The 21522-nt window shown below is 41.0% G+C and overlaps 1 protein-coding gene across 1 annotated transcript in view; it reads right to left on the bottom strand.

Moving 5' to 3' along the window:
- Positions 1–21522, bottom strand: part of LOC126199066 (putative oxidoreductase GLYR1 homolog) — a 292423-nt gene that overhangs the window by 35406 nt on the left and 235495 nt on the right. Inside the window, exons 8-9 of the mRNA XM_049935779.1 lie at positions 15252–15362; positions 14785–14886 (exon numbers count right to left, since the gene is read on the bottom strand). Coding sequence (XP_049791736.1) covers positions 14785–14886; positions 15252–15362 — 213 coding nt within the window. The remainder of the gene's footprint in view (positions 1–14784; positions 14887–15251; positions 15363–21522) is intronic.

The raw sequence follows: 21522 nt of genomic DNA, 5'->3' as shown, positions 1-21522 counted from the left end.
TCAATGATACAGTCAGCCATGCCATAGGTGCAACCACAATGGAGGGGTATCTTTTGAGAGGCCAGACAAACGTGTGGCTCCGGAAGAGGGGCAGCAGCCATTTCAGTAGTTACACGAGCAACAGTCTGGATGACTGACTGATCTGGCCTTCTAACATCAACCGAAACGGCCTTGCTGTGCTGGTACTGCGAGTGGCTGAAAGCAAGGGGAAACTACAGCCATAATTTTTCTCGAGGGCATGCAACTCTACTGTAAGGTTAAATGGTGATGACATCCTCTTGGATAGAATATTCTGGAGGTAAAATAGTCCCCCATTTGGATCTCCTGATGGGGACTAACTCAGGAGGATGTCATCATCAGGAGAAACGAAACTGGTGTTCTATGGATCAGAGTGTGGAATGTCAGATACCTTAATCGGGCAGGTAGGTTAGAAAATTTAAAAAAGGAAATGGATAGGATAAAGTTAGATATAGTGGGAATTAGTGAAGTACTATGGCAGGAAGAACAGGACTTAGAGTCAGGTGAATATTGGGTTATAAATACAAAATCAAATTACAATAGTGCAGGACAAGGTTTAACAATGAGTAAAAAAAATAGGAACACGGATAAGCTACTATGAACAGCATAGTGAATGCATTATTGTAGCCAAGATAGAAACAAAGCCAACACCCACCACAGTAGTACATGCTTATACGCCAACTAGCTCTGCAGATGAAGAGGAGATTGAGGTAATGTATTATGACTTAAACGAAATTATTCAGACAGTTAAGGGAGTCAAAAATTTAACAGTCATGGGAGACTGGAAGTCTACAGCAGGAAAAGGAAGAGAAGAAAAAGTAGTAGGTGAATGTGGACTGGGGAAAAGGAATGAAAAAGGAAGCAGCATGGTAGAATTTTGCACAGAGCATAATTTAATCATGGCTAGCACTTGGTTTAAGAATCATGAAAGAAGGCTGTACACATGGAAGGGACCTGGAGACACTGGAAGGGTATTGATTGATTATATAATGGCAAGACAGAGATTTACGAACCACGTTTTCAGATGTAAGACATTTCCAGGTGCAGACGTGGACTCTGAGCACAATATATTGGTTATGAACTGCAGTTTAAAACTAAACAAATTGCAAAAAGACAGGAATGTAAGGAGATGAAACATGGATAAATGAAATAGTGAAGGCAGCAGATGATCAAGTAGGCAAAAAGACAAGGGCTAGTAGAAATCCTTGAGTAATGCAAGGAATACTGAATTTAATCGACGACAGGAGAAAATACAAAAACACAATATATGAAGCAGGTGAAAGGGAATACAAATGTCTACAAAATTAGAATGACATGAAGTGCAAAATGGCTAAGCAGGAATGTCTAGAGGACAAATGTACAGCTGTAGAAGCATATATCATTAGGTGTAAGATACATATTGCCTACAGGAAAATTTAAAAAACCTTGGGAGAAAAGAGAACCACCTGTATGAATATCAAGAGCTCAGATAGAAAACCAGCCCTAAGCAAAGAAAGGAAAGCAGAAAGGTGGAAGGAGAATACAGACGGTCGATACAAAGGAGATGCACTTGAGAGCAATATTATGGAAATGGAAGAGGACATAGAGTACGAAGAGAAAGGAGATATGACATGGTGTGAAGACTTTGACAAAACACTGAAAGACTTGAGTCAAAACAAGGCCATGTGAATAGATGACATTCCATTAGAGCTACTGATAACTTTGAGAGAGCTAGGCATGATGAAACTCTTCTATGTAGTAAGCAATTAATTTATTTGTGTGTTTTTGGGTACTTGCATAGTTTAATTCACAAATTTCGGGCGTATTATAGTATTCGAGAGTTGTAGCATCGCATTTTAGTGCCCGTATAGTGTAAATTCATGTAATCGTCAGTCATTTGTTTGTTTTGAACGGCTTGTGAGATAAAAGAGAGGAAAAGAAATTGTTAGGGACTGCGCCTGTTGTGTACGGATTCAGGGGAATTGGCCACAGTCCGTAAACAGCTTGAAGCTGTGTTGGCCATTGTCTACACGCTCCAGGCTGTTGCCCTGGGCCGCGGTGACATTGGGACACCTGAGGTGAGTGGTTTGGTGCCTCTGGAGCCTGCAGCATCGCCTGGGATCTCTGATGCCACTGCGCCCTCTGATGTGGACGTCCCTGCCGGTCGACACTTGTCTGATGGTGATTGGCGAACCATGGCGGGGTCGCGAATCCCTGGGCGGAACGCGAAAGTTGGTGCTGGCCGCAAGGCTGTACCCTTATGCCTCCGTAACAGGTTTTAGGTACTGCCCACTGCTGAAAGTACTTCTGAGCCAGCAAGGGCAGCCTCATCTGTTGTGGCAGTGGCCGGTCTTTCTGAGAGGCCCGGACAAGCGCAGAGGGTGGGATTGCTTGTCATTGGAAGCTCCAATGTTAGGCAGGTGATGGAGCCCCTTAGGGATATGGCAGCTAAGGATGGGAAGAAAGCCAATGTGCACTCTGTGAGCATACCAGGGGGGGGGGGGGGGGGGGGAGTCATCCAAGATGTGGGACGGGTCCGGATACCATGAAGGGTACAGGGTGCAGCCAACTGCAGGTGGTGGCTCATGTCGGCACTAATGACGTGTGTCGCTACGGATCGAAAGTGATTCTCTCTGGTTTTGTAAGGGGTCCTATTCATAATGAATCCTACACCTGTTATACCATTTTCTGCTGCTGTTGATATTACCCGATACTCATCTGACCAGAAATCCTTGTCTTCCTTCCACTTCACTTCACTGACCCCTACTATATCTAGATTGAGCCTTTGCATTTCCCTTTTCAGATTTTCTAGTTTCCCTACCATGTTCAAGCTTCTGACATTCCACGCCCCGACTCGTAGAACGTTATCCTTTCGTTGATTATTCAATCTTTTTCTCATGGTAACCGCCCCCTTGGCAGTCCCCTCCCGGAGATCCGAATGGGGGACTATTCCGGAATCTTTTGCCAATGGAGAGATCATCATGACACTTCTTCAATTACAGGCCACATGTCCTGTGGATACACGTTACGTGTCTGTAATGCAGTGGTTTCCATTGCCTTCTGCATCCTCATGTCGTTGATCATTGCTGATTCTTCCGCCTTTAGGGGAAATTTCCCACCCCTAGGACAAGAGAGTGCCCTGAACCTCTATCCGCTCCTCCGCCCTCTTTGACAAGGCCGTTGGCAGAATGAGGCTGACTTCTTATGCCGGAAGTCTTCGGCCGCCAATGTTGATTATTTATCAAAATTTAGGCAGTGGCGGGAATCGAACCCGGGACCAAAGGCGTTTTGATTATGAATCAAAGACGCTACCCCTAGACCTAGAACAGTTCAGTGACAGGTTTATTCTAATCAGAATCGACAGCAGACCAACACCGACAACGATAGTTCAGGTATACATGCCGACGTCGCAAGCTGAAGATGAACAGATAGAGAAAGTGTATGAGGATATTGAAAGGGTAACGCAGTATGTAAAGGGGGACGAAAATCTAATAATCATGGGCGACTGGAATGCAGTTGTAGGGGAAGGAATAGAAGAAAAGGTTACAGGAGAGTATGGGCTTGGGACGAGGAATGAAAGAGGAGAAAGACTAATTGAGTTCTGTAACAAGTTTCAGCTAGTAATAGCTGTTCAAGAATCACAAGAGGAGGAGGTATACTTGGAAATGGCCGGGAGATACGCGAAGATTTCAATTAGATTACATCATGGTCAGACAGAGATTCCGAAATCAGATGCTGGATTGTAAGGCGTACCCAGGAGCAGATATAGACTCAGATCACAATATAGTAGTGATGAAGAGTAGGCTAAAGTTCAAGACATTAGTCAGGAAGAATCAATACGCAAAGAAGTGGGATACGGAAGTACTAAGGAATGACGAGATACGTTTGAAGTTCTCTAACGCTATAGATACAGCAATAAGGAATAGCGCAGTAGGCAGTACAGTTGAAGAGGAATGGACATCTCTAAAAAGGGCCATCACAGACGTTGGTAAGGAAAACATAGGTACAAAGAAGGTAGCTGCGAAGAAACCATGGGTAACAGAAGAAATACTTCAGTTGATTGATGAAAGGAGGAAGTACAAACATGTTCCGGGAAAATCAGGAATACAGAAATACAAGTCGCTGAGGAATGAAATAAGACGAAATGGCTGCAGGAAAAATGTGAAGACATCGAAAAAGATATGATTGTCGGAAGGACAGACTCAGCATACAGGAAAGTCAAAACAACCTTTGGTGACATTAAAAGCAACGGTGGTAACATTAAGAGTGCAACGGGACTTCGACTGTTAAATGCAGAGGAGAGAGCAGATAGGTGGAAAGAATACACTGAAAGCCTCTATGAGGGTGAAGATTTGTCTGATGTGATAGAAGAAGAAACTGGAGTCGATTTAGAAGAGATAGGGGATCCAGTATTAGAATCGGAATTTAAAAGAGCTTTGGAGGACTTACGGTCAAATAAGGCAGAAGGGATAGATAACATTCCATCAGAATTTCTAAAATCATTGGGGGAAGCGGCAACAAAACGACTATTCACGTTGGTGTGTAGAATATATGAGTCTGGCGATATACCATCTGACTTTCGCAAAAGCATCATCCACACAATTCCGAAGACGGCAAGAGCTGACAAGTGCGAGAATTATCGCACACAGCTCATGCATCGAAGCTGCTTACAAGAATAATATACAGAAGAATGGAAAAGAAAATTGAGAATGCACTAGGTGACGATCAGTTTGGCTTTAGGAAAAGTAAAGGGACGAGAGAGGCAATTCTGACGTTACGGCTAATAATGGAAGCAAGGCTAAAGAAAAATCAAGACACTTTCATAGGATTTGTCGACCTGAAAAAAGCGTTCGACAATATAAAATGGTGCAAGCTGTTCGAGATTCTGAAAATAGTAGGGGTAAGCTATAGGGAGAGACGGGTCATATACAATATGTACAACAACCAAGAGGGAATAATAAGAGTGGACGATCAAGAACGAAGTGCTCGTATTAAGAAGGGTGTAAGACAAGGCTGTAGCCTTTCGCCCCTACTCTTCAATCTGTACATCGAGGAAGCAATGATGGAAATAAAAGAAAGGTTCAGGAGTGGAATTAAAATACAAGGTGAAAGGATATCAATGATACGATTCGCTGATGACATTGCTATCCTGAGTGAAAGTGAAGAAGAATTAAATGATCTGCTGAACGGAATGAATAGTCTAATGAGTACACAGTATGGTTTGAGAGTAAATCGGAGAAAGACGAAGGTAATGAGAAGTAGTAGAAATGAGAACAGCGAGAAACTTAACATCAGGATTGATGGTCACGAAGTCAATGAAGTTAAGGAATTCTGCTACCTAGGCAGTAAAATAACCAATGACGGACGGAGCAAGGAGGACAACATCAAAAGCAGACTTGCTATGGCAAAAAAGGCATTTCTGGCCAAGAGAAGTCTACTAATATCAAATACCGGCCTTAATTTGAGGAAGAAATTTCTGAGGATGTACGTCTGGAGTACAGCATTGTATGGTAGTGAAACATGGACTGTGGGAAAACCGGAACAGAAGAGAATCGAAGCATTTGAGATGTGGTGCTACAGACGAATGTTGAAAATTAGGTGGACTGATAAGGTAAGGAATGAGGAGGTTCTACGCAGAATTGGAGAGGAAACGAATATGTGGAAAACACTGATAAGGAGAAGGGACAGGATGATAGGACATCTGCTAAGACATGAGGGAATGACTTCCATGGTACTAGAGGGAGCTGTAGAGGGCAAAAACTGTAGAGGAAGACAGAGATTGGAATACGTCAAGCAAATAATTGAGGACGTAGGTTGCAAGTGCTACTCTGAGATGAAGAGGTTAGCACAGGAAAGGAATTCGTGGCGGGCCGCATCAAACCAGTCAGTAGACTGATGACCAAAAAAAAAAGGGCCCTTACTATAACTTTGCACTCGGCACAGGTCTATAGGGCGAACAATTGATTGTAACGTGTTGAGAGAGCGAGTGTCGAGATGCGCCAATGTGGTTGGTGGGAATGTTGTGTGTGGACGCCATTATTGGAATACAGGGTTTTTAACCGAGAAGGGTGTCACCATCGCCGTGGTTAGACCCCTAAATAATAAATGAATACCGGGAAAGTGATGAAGTATCTTTACAAAAGTGAGCAGTGACGTTACTAGTGCCGATATTTAGTTTCGCGTCTACCGCGTCGGCCTAACCTTGGACTGCAGAGTTGGATGCAGTGATGGACTAGTGTGTGACGATAATGGCAAATGAAGAAAGCCTGTGCTGAGATTAGCCGTAATTAGATATGCATGACGAAGGCAGTGGCTGTCTCCTTTTTGTGTTTCGAGAAGAATATAAGTCCTTTTTGTGTTTCGAGAAGAATATAAGTTCGTAATTAGTAAAACTGTGTTGGTGTTCCTTATTACCATACATTCAGTATTATAGTATTGAACAGGACGAACTGGAAAGTAACAACTTCCGTAGCAGTCAATTCCGATTACCAGCCCCATTAGGTTCACGGTCATGTTAATAATAAATATTGGGCTGCTATTCGATCAGATCAGGTCAGGATAAAAACGGAGGTGTTACAGTTTCCAGCGGCTATCTGAATTGGTGAAGACTGCCAGTCCTGCTAGCAAGATGAAGGCAGAGCTCACTATCTGCAGCATCATCAACAGGACCGATTGTGGACCTTTGGTACCGAGCCGAGTGAAGGGTCTGAATCAGAGGCTCAGATGGTTCTGCGACCGTGTAGGCTGCAGATTCCTCGACTTGTGCCATAGTTTGGTGGGGTTTCGGGTTCCGCTAAATAGGTCTGGTGCCCACTACACACAGGAGGTGGCTACACGGGCAGCAGGGGCAGTGTGGCGTCGACTGGGTGGTTTTTTAGGTTAGACAGTCTCGGGAAAGATCAAAAAGGGCTCCAGTCTCAAAGGGTACAGAGCAAAAAAACTACGAGAATCAACCAAGCAACAGTTGGTATTGTAGTTGTAAATTGTCATAGCTCTGTTGGAAAAGTACCAGAGCTTCAAGCACTGATAGAAAGCACTGAAGTTGAAATTATTATAGGAACAGAAAGCTGGCTAAAGCCGGAGATAAATTCTGCAGAAATTTTTACACAGGCACAAACCGTGTTCAGAAAGGATAGATTAAATAAAGTAGGCGTTGGTGCGTTTGTGTCTGTTGGTAGTAGTTTATGTTTTAGTGAAGTTGAAATAGATAGTTCCTGCGAATTACTTTGGGTAGAGGTTATACTCCACAGCCGTACCAAAATAATAATTGGCTCCTTCTATCGACCCCCCAACTCAGATGATATAATAGCTGAATGGTTCAAAGAAAACTTTTAATCTCACTACAAATAAGTACCCCACTCATACAGTTATAATTGGTGGAGACTTCAATCTACCCTCGATTTGTTGGCAAAAATACATGTTCAAAGCTGGTGGTAGACAGAAAACATCTTCTGAAAGTGTACTAAATGCTTTCTCTGGGAATTACTTTGAACAATTTGTTCATGAGCCCACATGAATTGTAAATGGTTGCAAAAACACACTTGACCTCTTTGCCACAAATGATCCTGATCTAATAGAGTGTGTCATGATGGATACAGGGATTAGTGAACACAAGGTCATTGTAGGGAGGCTCAAAACCGTAACAACCAAAACCACTAAAAATAAACACAAAATATATCTATTTAAAACAGCAGATAAAAATTTGTTTGATGCCTTCCTAAGAGAGAATCTCCATTCCTTTCAAGCTAATTATGTAAGTGTAGACCAGATGTGGCTCAAACTCAAAGATACAGTATCGACAGCAATAGATATACCGCATAAGTTAATAAGAGATGGGACTGATCAACCAGGGTACACAAAACACGTCAGAACACTGTTGCAGAAGCAACAAACAGAGCATTCCAAATTCAGAAGAACGCAATATCCCAAGACTGGCTAAATTTCACAGAAGCTCAAAATTTAGTGCAGATGTCAATCCGAGATGCTTTTAATAGGTTCTACAATGGAACATTGTCTCAAAATATGGTAGAAAACCCAAAGAGATTCTGGTTGTATATAAAGTATACCAGTGGCAAGAAACAGTCAATACCGTCACTGCGTGATAGCAATGGAAATGTTACCGATGATGGTACCACTAAAGCGGAGTTACTAAATACAGTTTTCCGTAATTCCTTCACGAAAGAAGACAAAGTAAATATTCCAGAATTAGAAACCAGAACAGCAGTTAGCATGAGTGACAAAAGTAGATATCTTAGGTATTGCGAAACAACTCAAATTACTTAAGAAAGTCTTCTGGTTCAGATGGTATACCAATCAGGTTCCTCTCAGAGAATCCAGACACAATAGCACCTTTCTTAGCAATAATATACAACCACTCACTTAACAAAAAGTCTGTTCCTACAGACTGGAAAGTAGAACAGGTCACACCAATATTCAAGAAAGGAAATAGGAGTAACCCATTGAATTACAGACCCATATCACTGACCTCAATTTGCAGTAGGATTTTGGAGCATATACTGTACTTGAACATTATGTATCATCTTGAAGAAAATGACTTACAGATTCAGGAAATATCATTCTTGTGCAACACAGCTAGCTCTTTATTCCCATGAAGTAATGAGTGCTCTTGCCAAGGGATCTAAGATCGATTCCATATTCCTAGATTTCCGGAAGGCTTTTGATACCGTTCCTCACAAGAGACTATTAATCAAATTGTGTGCATATAGAGTATATTGCCTCAGTTGTGTGACTAGATTCGTGATTTCCTCTTACAGAGCTCACAGTTCTGCAAGGTAGTGTCATAGGCCCTCTGATGTTCCTGATTTGTATAAATGATTTAGGTGATAATCTGAGCAGCCCCCTTAGACTGTCTGCAGATGACGCTGTAATTTACCGTCTAGTAAAATCATCAGATGATCAATTCCAATTACAAAATGATCTAGAGAGAATTTCTGTATGGTGAGAAAAGTGGCAATTGGCACTAAACAAAGAAAAGTGCGAGGTCATCCACATGGGTACTAAAAGAAATCCAATAAATTTTGCGTACACGATAAATCGCACAAATCTAAGGGCTGTCAATTCAACTAAATACCTAGGAATTACAATTACGAGCAACTTAAATTGGAAAGACCACATAGATAATATTGTGGGGAGGGCAAAACAAAGACTGCACTTTGATGGCAGAACGCTTAGAAGACGCGACAAACCCACTAAAGAGACAGCCTACACTACACTTGTCCAATCCTCTGCTGGAATACTGCTGCACAGTGTGGGATCCTTACCAGATGGGATTGAGGGAGGAGATCAAAAAGTGCAAAGACGGGCAGTTCGTTTCGTGTTATCGCGCAGTAGGGGTGGCAGTGTCACTGATATGATACACGAGTTGGAGTGGTAGTCACTGAAACAAAGGCGGTTTTCTTTGCGGCGAAATCTATTTATGAAATTTCAATCACCAACTTTCTCTTCCGAATGTGAAAATATTTTTGACACCCACTTATGTAGGGAGAAATGATCACCATAATAAAATAAGAGAAATCAGAGCTCCTTTTTCCCATGCACCATTTGAGAGTGGAATGGTAGAGAAGTAGTATGAAAATATTTCGATGAACCCTCTGCCAAGCACTTAAGTATGAATTGCAGAGCAACCATGTAGATGTAGATGTAGCAAGATGTACGAGACAGGAGAAATACCCTTAGACTTCAAGAACAATATAATAATCCCAATTCCAAAGAAAGCAGGTGCTGACAGGTGTGAAAATTATCTGAACTATCAGCTTAATAAGTCACGGCTGCAAAATACTAATATGAATCCTTTACAGAAGAATGGAAAAACTCGAAGCCGAACTTGGGGAAGATCAGTTCGGATTCCAGAGAAAAATAGTAACACTCAAGACAATGCTCACCCTTCAACTTCTCATGGAAGATAGGTTAAGGAAAAGAAAACCTATGTTTATAGCATTTGTAGACTTAAAGAACGCTTTTGACAGTATTTACTGGAATACTCTCTTACAAATTCTTAAGGTGGCAGGGGTAAAATACAGGAAGCAAAAGGCTATTTAACCAGATGGCAGTTGTAAGAGTTGAGATGCATGAAAGGGAAGCAATGGTTGAGAAGCGAGTCAGACAGGGTTGTAGCCTATCACCTATGTTATTCAATCTGTATATCGAGCAAGCAGTAAAGGGAAAAAAGAAAAATTTGGAGTAGGAATTAAAGTCCAGAGAGAAGAAATAAAATTTTTGAGGTCTGTTGATGACATCATAATTCTTTCAGATACAGCATAGGATTTGGAAGAGCAGTTGAGTAGAATGGAGAGTATCTTGAAAGGAGGATATAAAATGAACATCAACAAAATCATAACCAGGATAATGGAAAGTAGTCGAATTAAATCAGGTGATGCTTAGGGAATTAGATTAGAAAATGAAACTAAGTAGCAGATGAGTTTTGCTGTTTGGGAAGCAAAATAACTGATGATGGTCAAAGTAGGAAGTATATAAAATGTAGACTGACGATGTCAAGAAAAAGCATTTCTGAAGAAGAGAAATTTGTTAACACCGAGTATACATTTAAGTGTAAGGAAGTCCTTCCTGAAAGTATTTGTGTGGAGAGTAGCCATGTATGGAAGTGAAACATGGACAATAAACAGTTTAGACAAGGAAAGAATAGAAGAAGCTTTTGAAATGTGACGATACAGAAGAATGCTGAAGATTAGATGGGTAGATCACACAACCAATGAGGGGGTATTGATTAGAATTGAGGAGAAGAGAAACTTGTGGCACAACCTGTAGAAAAGAAGGGATCGGTAGGTAGGATACCTTCTGAGGCATCAAGGAATCACAAATTCAGCACTGGAGGGAAGCACGTGGGAAAAAATCTTACAGGGAGACCAAGAGAGGACTGCAAAAAGCAGATTCAGAGAGATGTAGACTGCAGTAGTTACTCCTAGATAAAGAGGCTTGAAGAGGATAGAGTAGCATGGACAGTTGCATCAAACCAGCCTTTGGACTGAGTGCTACAAAACAAATAAATTGAAGTATTTAAACAGCTAACATAATTAAAGACAGGACAAAGAATACATATGCTGCTGGTTATGAGTGCATGTTGAAAGAAGGCTAAAAATTAGATATTAAATGACAGTGCAGAAGGCTCTCCATTAAATGTGGTATACAAGAAACTTTCTAATGAATCTAATTAACAATAGTATTAGAAGTTAAATTGCTACTCACTGTAAAGATAACACATTCAGTTGCTCATAAACAAAACAAAAGACAGTTACACATTTAGCTTTTGGCCAAAGCTTTCTTCAGGAAAGGACGGACACACACACACACACACACACACACACACACACACACACACACACACACACACACACACACACACACACACACACACACACACACACACACACACACACACACACACACACACACACACACACACACACACACACACACACACACACACACACACACACACACACACACACACACACACACACACACACACACACACACACACACACACACACACACACACACACACACACACACACACACACACACACACACACACACACACACACACACACACACACACACACACACACACACACACACACACACACACACACACACACACACACACAAAAAAAGCGCGCGCGCACGAAACATAGGCCACAGAGCGGCCATTACTCATTGTTGTGTGGTTGTGTGGGGTCAAGTGCATTTGAAAGTGTAGGTCCTAACTTTTCTTTAAGGTGGACTTAGCATTGATCATGCAGTGGACGAGAGAGGAGAGTGTATTTGCTATGGTCACATACTTTTCCAGAGGCCATTCGTTCATCACAAACTAGCGTGCATTCAGCAAACAGCTGAACATCTTGCCTAGTGTGCATTTAGCGAACAGGTCAATAATAGAATAGGCCTGTGAGTCATGTTCCTGCTAGAAAATCAGTTGTGGGTGGACGCATTTATGGATACTGGTAGTGTGCAGAAAAATAAACCAGGACCTTAAGAACCAGCAGGACACCAGAAAATGTCGAGAAAACGAGGCTGGCAATTTTGAATTCCCCAAGCGATATGCATGAACACACGCAGCCATTCTTGCAATTTCTGACTGCACAGCAAGATGAATTCTTCATGAAGACTTGAAATTTCATCCATGCAAACTGGCATTGGTGCACACACTTAATCCACGTAATTTTGTTTCATTCGAAAACCTGCCTCAGAACGCACATTGTTTTCTTCAGTAATGAGGCACGTTTTAATTTGTCTGGATGCTTGAATAACCAAAACATGCGACACTGAAGTGGTACGAACCTAAAAAAAACTTCGCAAGTGGTTCCTACATGTAGAATGTGTGACCGCTTGGGGTGTCTCATCCAAAATTGGCATTACTGCCCCACGGTTTTTCGAAGAGAACAATTGGGCTCTTATTATTATCGCTTCTGAGTGTTACGTTCGGGTGAGAATCATGTTCGGGTGAGAATCATGTTCGGGTGAGAATCATGTTCGGGTGAGAATCATGTTCGGGTGAGAATCATGTTCGGGTGAGAATCATGTTCGGGTGAGAATCATGTTCGGGTGAGAATCATGTTCGGGTGAGAATCATGTTCGGGTGAGAATCATGTTCGGGTGAGAATCATGTTCGGGTGAGAATCATGTTCGGGTGAGAATCATGTTCGGGTGAGAATCATGTTCGGGTGAGAATCATGTTCGGGTGAGAATCATGTTCGGGTGAGAATCATGTTCGGGTGAGAATCATGTTCGGGTGAGAATCATGTTCGGGTGAGAATCATGTTCGGGTGAGAATCATGTTCGGGTGAGAATCATGTTCGGGTGAGAATCATGTTCGGGTGAGAATCATGTTCGGGTGAGAATCATGTTCGGGTGAGAATCATGTTCGGGTGAGAATCATGTTCGGGTGAGAATCATGTTCGGGTGAGAATCATGTTCGGGTGAGAATCATGTTCAGGTGAGAATCATGTTCAGGTGAGAATCATGTTCAGGTGAGAATCATGTTCAGGTGAGAATCATGTTCAGGTGAGAATCATGTTCAGGTGAGAATCATGTTCAGGTGAGAATCATGTTCAGGTGAGAATCATGTTCAGGTGAGAATCATGTTCAGGTGAGAATCATGTTCAGGTGAGAATCATGTTCAGGTGAGAATCATGTTCAGGTGAGAATCATGTTCTGGTGAGAATCATGTTCTGGTGAGAATCATGTTCTGGTGAGAATCATGTTCTGGTGAGAATCATGTTCTGGTGAGAATCATGTTCAGGTGAGAATTATGTTCAGGTGAGAATTATGTTCAGATGAGAATTGTTCAGATGAGCATTTTGTCCAGATGATTGAGGAGTTCCTTCTTTCCCAACTTGAATAAACGGATGTGGGGGATGTCTGGTTCCAACAAGACGGCCATGGCTCATACAGCACTAATATCAATGACACACTTGCGCGAACAGTTCCCCGACCATCTCATCTCTTTGAGGAGAGATCATCTGTGGTCAGCATGCTTTTCAGATTTAGCTCCCTGCAACTTTTTCTTGCTGTATACCAATCAGCTGTGGATCCTGGGCAAGCTGCCAAACAATATTGAGGCAGCTATTGCCAAAAAAGACAGTAACATGCTGAACAAAGAGGACTGAAACTTCAGATTTCAACTCGCCAAACGATTTGAGTAGAAACGGAGGCCACATTCAAGATATCACTTTCAAAATCTAATGAAATGGGCCTTTAAATGTACCTCTAGGTGTAAAGAAAGTCAGCTACATTAGTATCTCCAATACATTGTGTGTGTGTGTGTGTGTGTGTGTGTGTGTGTGTGTGTGTGTGTGTGTGTAAAAATAATGAAGTTTCCATGCTATACCCTACATTTTATTATTACCTTCTTTTTCGACACTGGTAAATAAATGGAAATGCCGTGTGGCTAGGGCCTCCCGTCGGGTAGACCGTTCGCCTGGTGCAAGTCTTTCAAGTTGACGCCACTTCGGCGACTTGCGTGTCGATGGGGATGAAATGATGATGAAAGACACACAACACCCAGTCATCACGAGGCAGAGAAAATCCCTGGCCCCACCGGGAATCGAACCCGGGACCCCATGCGCGGGAAGCGAGAACGCTACCGCAAGACCACGGGCTGCGGACTTCGACACTGGTAATACTTGTGTGAATTGGAGTTGCAACAAATAATACAAAATTGCAGGGCACTATATCTACTCTGTGCAACTGCATTTTGTTTAATACCCCATGCAGCAATGATGAATTCATTCAAATGCATCATCCTATTATCCAGTAAATATACAACACACTCATGTTTGTAAAAACACTGACTTTTTCCCAGCAATAGCCTCTGTTTACCTATACAAGTCCGCATGTTTCATTCATATACGAAGTCCATATGGTGACAAGGTAATTGTAACACTGCTACCAGATATTTATTTACTCTCTATAATTCAACACATCACAACCTGGAACATATGTTCACTACTTGTGATGCCATGCATTTGTGAGAGCGGGTTTCCAGCATCACACTACAATGTGCATCTCCTAAGTAGCTAGAGGGGGGGGGGGGGAGGGAGAGAGAGAGAGAGAGAGAGAGAGAGAGAGAGAGAGAGAGACCACGAGCATCTAAAAAAAAAAGTAAGTTTCAGATATGTGTGTACTGTTTTGTGTATAATTTCACATTTTTAAAACAACAGTATTACATGGTAAGACACAAGTTGTACAAGTCTTCCATATTTTCAGATTAAAGTAAATATATAAGGATGACATTAATACTCATCTCACCTCTGCTATGTCCTGTGATGTCTCGGCATCAATTCCAGTCATTTCCACATAACCTTTTTCTGTTGTAATTTCTACCAGGACTCCACAATTGCCAAAAACCATCTGTAACATAACAAATCAAGACCACTTTACTGTTTGAAACTGTGATGATAATGATGATACAATTAGGCAACTTTCTTGTAGTTCTTAGATTGGTCAGATTATAAAAATAGGTTTGAGACATTCACATTTATAATGTTTAAATTGTCATTCTCCAGGTGCTAGCAGTTTTCAATTCAACATATTTTGGTTAAATGAGTTCATTAAAAAATCACTTTATTTAACAGACAACTGTACAAGGTAGCACTGTGTGACAATATCCACTGGAAAAAGAAGACAATACGGTCAACCTGAATGAGACTGGGCTCAATGTAAAATTTGAGTGTTGTGTGCAGGTCCAATAAATTTGAGACTACTTTCATACTTACATCTTTGGCTGCTTGTGGATCAGCAACACAAGAAAAGGTAATGTCTGCTGCCTGTATTACATCTGAGGGTGTGAGACCTTGCTGAGCACCTGCTTTCACAAAATCTCGGCACTGAAAAAGACGTGATCCATATTAGAAACATGAGAGGGAACAGCTATTTTATCATAAATAACTGCAAGGAGGTTAGGAATGTGTGTCCTAGCCATGGAAATACAGAGTAGGACCAGAAACAATGTAATTCATGGTGCAAAGGATGAATCAGAATGTAGACTTCTGTTGAAGTAAGTACTCATCAGCCACTCAGTCTTATAATTTCAGTTTTCTCAGATGACTGAAAATTCTGAGAAGTTCCCAGTACAAACTGCAGTAAGAAATGTTAGCCATGATAGCAAAACAGAAGCCAAAGTTTTAAATTTCACACAGGGGAATCGTAAAAACGTTGTCATTTGACCATCGGGCAGACTCCCATATGGACAACATCGTAATAAGCACCCATGACGGGCTTGAGACTGCAAAGCTCATGTCCACAAATCAACATGGTTACAGAAAGCATCAGTTGTTCAAAACTCAGCTTGCCCTTTTCTCACGTGATATACTGCTAACTACGGACGAAGGGCAACAAGCAGATCTCATATTTCTAGGTTTCCGGAAAGCAAATGACGTGATGCCCCACTGCAGGCTATTAGCGAAGGTAGAATGGCTTGAAGACTTCTTAAGTAATAGAATCCAGTATGTTATCCTTGACGGCAAGTGTTTGTCACAGACAAGGGTATCGTCAGTGGTGCCCCAGGGAATTGGGATAGGACCGCTGTTGTTCTCTACACACATAAATGATTCGGTGGACACGGCGGGCAGCAATCTGCTGTTCTTTGCTGATGATGCACTGGCGTATGGTAATGTGTCAAAATTGAGTGATTGTGGGAAAAATACAAGACAACTTAGACAAAATCTCCAGTTGGTGTGATGAATGGCACCTAGCCCTAAATGTAAGTTTATGCAGACAAATAGGAAGATCAAACCTGTAATGTTCAGATACAATATTACTGTCCTGCCTGACACAGTCAAGTCATTTAAATCTCTGGGTGTAACACTGCAAATCAATACAAGATGTAACAAGCACGTGAGAACGGTGATAGGGAAGGCAAATAGTCGACTTCAGTTAATTGGGAGAATTTTAGGAAACAGTGGTTCACCTGTAAAGGAGACGGTATATAGGACACTGGTACAACCTATTCTTGAGTACTGCTTGAGTGTTTGGGATCTGTACCAAATCAGATGGAAGGAAGACATTGAAGCAATTCAGAGGCAGGCTGCTAAATTTGTTACTGGTAGGTTAGAACAATATGAAAGTTTTGTGTTGCAGAGATGCTTCAGGAACTCAAATGGGAATCCCTGGAGGGAAGGCGATGTTCTTTTCAAGAAACATTATTGAGAAAATTTATGGAACCGGGACTGAAGGCTGACTGCTGAATGATTCTACTGCTGCCAACCTACATTGTAAGGACCATAAAGATAAGGCTCATACAGAGGCATGTAGACAGTTGCTTCTCCCCTGCTTTATTTGTGAGTGGAACAGTAAAAGAAAAGAATAGTAGTGGTACAGGGTACCTTCCCCCACGCACCGTATGTTGGTTTGCGAAGTATGCATGCAGATGTAGATGTACCTGTACAATACTGAATAAAGCGAGCTATTCTGCAGAGTGAACTTCAAAAAACAAAGTGTTATTAAAAGAGTTATGAATTTAACTCGCATCAGCCACAATTTTATTGGTAAGTCATAAAATTAAAATCTGTTTCTAAAGAAATGTCCCAGCTGACAATGCAGGCAAAGTGGAAGATTCACTCTTAAAAGTTATTTCTTATTTTCACCACTGACTTAACTAAATAGACAGTGACAGAAAGCTAGTCACAATTCCACTCCATAACCTTGTGAACGCGTCAGTGTGTGCTTCAATCGGTGATATCTGGTAAGTCATAAAAAATTTCAGATGTTGTTTGGAATATCACAGTAGCATTAGAATGTTTAGTACTCTCATGAAGTCATTAATTATGAGAAATGGATTCTCAATTTTGAAGGACAAAAAGAAAAAAAAGCATATGCATTACAACATAACACACAATAATTCAATAACAAATGAAGCATGTGAACAGGAGTCAGTGTGGATCATGTAGAAAGTTATAATTTTTTGGTACACACTATGATGAAGAAATGTACATGAAAAAAAATAGTTATTGAGCTTCTCAAACAGTCCAGTCCAGCAATGGTTGCTCTACACATAACTGATGGTTTTGGAACGAATAAAACCACTTTACACTCTGCAAATTTCTACTCATTAATGTCTTATGGCGTAACTCATCAATTGGGAAGATAGTACTGATTTCACAATGGTGGACAGGAGGAACAATATATGACATTCAATCAAAGTTATCTTGTAGGTGCTTTCTTCAAGGAGTTGACCTTTTTTCTAAATATTTTCTAACATACTTACTCGATAATGAAAAATATCATCAATATTCCATCACAGTTTGCAAAGGAATGTCCATAGTTACAACATTACAAGAAAAAAAAAAAAATGATCTGTATTACACATTAGTTAAGCTCAGAAAGGATCCACTATGCTGCGGCCTAAATCTTTAGTCACCTCCCCAAAAACATAAAAATGTCTGACAGATAGCAAAGTGAATTTTTAGTGTATTTTGGAATTATTTCTTCTCGACAACAGCTGTTATACCATAAATGAATGTTTAACAATACACTTACAGTTAAAAAAAGATATCTACTTCAATATTATGCACAATTTATAAAATGACTGCTCCGCACAAACAATTGTGCAAGTGGTCTGTGAAACACACAGCCAACTAACTCCTCCTCCTCCACCCCACTTTTGCAGCAACATCATGGAAGTTATTTCATGCATGGAAACAGTAATACCTCCTTAATAAACAGTGTTTGTTAATCATTAATGTAGTTGTATTGTTTCTCACTGTGTAAACTGCTTTCATGTGCTTTTACTGCTTCTCGCTGTGTAAACTATTGTCAGTGTTCCAATGATTGACTACTTCCTTACAATCCAAAATTTCGTCTGCTGCAACATTATGCATAGATCGCCTACAATATGTACCGTAGCTATGTGTACAGCCTGAAGAACAGTTGTAGCAAGGGGATTAATATGTTATTAAATTTGGCATAGTAAACCAGTAACAAATTCTAACAGGAACTCACATTAAGGGCTTGTTTTCGAACGAGGAGAAAAACTAAGGGAGAGGAGGTGAATACAGTGTCTCAAATAGCGAAGCAGTAGTTTTGGTATCGATTTCTTTCATGTGCTCTACCCGGAACACATAGTGTCATAGTATAAGCTAGTGCAGAAGAGGGAGAAGCGAAGAAGTGGGTGGTACTCAATTCTGCACCAAATAAAGGTCGCCGGGCGCTTTTTAAGTTCATGCTCTAAAACGTGAATTTCCTTCAAATTCATAATGTGGACAACTTCAAATTTTGTTCTTTGGCGAATTAGGGTCATTTACGGTCTTCGGTATTAACAGCTTCGCAGGGCCATACACTGAAAAGGTACTCTCCTACACCTCAATTTAAAGTTAAGACGCGTTTATTGCGCCATTACCTCATCGTCATGTAGGAGCGTCTACAGTTCATGCTTACGTCTCTGCTTAATAGATGGCTCTGGCGTCCGCTACACTGCGCGGATCGACGTGCTGTTTGAGCGGTTCCTGATGGAGGGCAAAGGCGTACGTCCACGTACTGCATACACGTCCTCGGATGCATAATCACACATTTACTGCATATTTTTATTTTAAAAAATAGAAATATTGCTGAATTGAATCGCTCCACACCAGAGAACGAATGATTAATGAGAATTGCGCATTTGCGAACTACGAAGGCAAAATGGCAGAGGTGAGGAAAGTTCGCTTCATGACAACGCGGATGTTCGTATAACAACCCTTACATTTCGATTAGAAAACACACACCACTTTCAAAGATTTGTCAACGGCTTCTGCGTTTTAATACCGATGTAGTTCTCACTTTCAATTACAGGCCAACACTCAATGAAATTTAACGAGTCTGCTACCATAACACAGCCAATATTTTATTAATAAAGAGGGTCACAGTAACATATGACAGGCCGACTGCGTCCTCTAATTTTATCAGTAAACGGAGTTCAATAAATTATATTACAAGGAGAAAATGCCATGCGCTAAACTGCGTTTTTCTTTTTTCCATTTCGTTGTCCAAATAATTTGTTTCAAAGTGAAACAAATCTCTTCAAGTGCTTGAAATATCATGAAGACACACTGGCAGCACAAAAAGCACCATGTGTTTCATGGAGGATGGGGTGTGGGGTGCTCTATAGCTGACCAACACTTCGATTGTAGAATGGTCTACTGTAATAATACTCACAGTGTAAGTTCATAATTTGCTGCCTGAGCTCTGCAAGTACATCTTCCTCAATGCTCTATACGGTGTCCAGTAAGAACAGAATGGTGCGTAGTGTAGGTCCTTGGGAACAGGTGTTTCCAATTACGCTTCTGAAAACTGACGTGGCATCGTCCACAAAAACCACACATTACTCAATACAATGGGCTTCCGCTCTATGGTGTTAAAAAGATAACTGTCATTTATGTGGTGGTATTTTCGAAATTCGTGTCGCTTTCAGCTCGCGTCTATGAAATCAAGGGCTTCTGCCTTCGAAATGTTTCCCTTCAATGTCATCTCTTACTAACGTCAACCATAGAAACTTGGATGAGCATTCTGGGCACAATATTCGTTTCTATACATTTTGCTCGTGTCAAAGATTATCGAAAAAGGCTGATCTTAGATATCAAATTAATTTTGTACTCTGAAGAAACGTGTTTATAAGCATCCATACTCATAGTCATCAATGTTTGATAGAAAGAAGTTTATTGCATCACATGTTAAGAGTTCCATCCCATTTCACTTACGGCCAGTGCAAGGCAAAGTCTACCGCTTGTGCTGGCTATTTGCCTTATATTTTCACGGTTCAGCACATGCCTAGTTTAGTGTGTACTTGAGAAACAAGAGGCAGAAAGTTACACTAGGATGTTTGAGTAGTGGAAACATGAACGTCATATCTTCATGGGGACAAATGATGAAGCGCATTCATCAGGGGATGATCACAGACGCATGACTATTCCTACTTTATGTGAATCGGGAGGGAATGTAAATCCTATTCAAAGATGAATCAAGCCGGTTAAGGAAGCACCCACGGGGAAAATAATAAATTGTGTTTTTGTTAAAATTAATAACTAGCTCTGCTCAAATGGACTAGTTTTATAAACTTCAGAGAGGGGAAAAATAAAAAGAAATAACCGTAGTAATGTAGTTAAAAAAAGGGGTGGGGGGGGGGGGGAACAGGGTATAAAGTTCCAAGTTCTTCGGCTTCCGTAATGAAAACATAGTGAAAATGTTCCAAAAACGTTTAAATTCAGCTACTTATGCTATAAGAATAATTTTTAATTTTAGGGATACAGAAGACACAGTACAGTTAATATTTTGCATATATTGACATTCAATGATGTCCTATTGGGGTAAGTCCTCAATTTGACAAAAAGTATTCAACGCAAAAAATGCAAGTAATTAGATTTACAAACAATTAGGAATATTCACCACAACTACGCGGACGCGGTACATTTCTTCTCTCGTGAAACCTGTTAACAATCCATTGTAGATATTCTAACTGTCTCAGCAGTCTTTTTTTTCGACACCAGGAAGTACGTGATATGTGATCCGCACACTTCGGCGGTACTCCAGTATAATCTGCACTATTCACGTATGTTCAGTTCCTCTCATCGCAAGAAACACAAGCGAACGAACAGATTTTACGCCGTAGCGAATCAGACAACCAAAGAGGCACGTATGGAGTCTGTAGTGAGCGTGGGTGCCCCTTGCGTATGAAGCTGTCGACAAGGACGTCAGTATCAGACGCACACAATCGAGACCGCCTCAACTGGCTTATAACGGCCCTACATTTCAGTTGCGATTAGACCAAGGCCATAAATAACACAGCTGAAAAACTAAATACGCTGAGACACTACTGCTATATTTAGAGATACTGATTCTCTCCCCCCCCCCCTTCCCCACCTCCCTCTCTCGATCAAAACGAAAGAAAAAGTTTTTAAGTGCTCCTGACGGATATTCTATAGTTCCAGAGTTCTCTGTACAAATTCTGAATAGTTATATGCATAATTTCGCGAAGAAAATAATAATATTCGCGAAACTTAATCTTGTAAAAAAAGG

This window comes from Schistocerca nitens, chromosome 8 (genome assembly GCF_023898315.1).
Source record: "Schistocerca nitens isolate TAMUIC-IGC-003100 chromosome 8, iqSchNite1.1, whole genome shotgun sequence".
Lineage (NCBI taxonomy): Eukaryota > Metazoa > Arthropoda > Insecta > Orthoptera > Acrididae > Schistocerca > Schistocerca nitens.
This window is presented reverse-complemented; position numbering and strand designations above follow the sequence as displayed.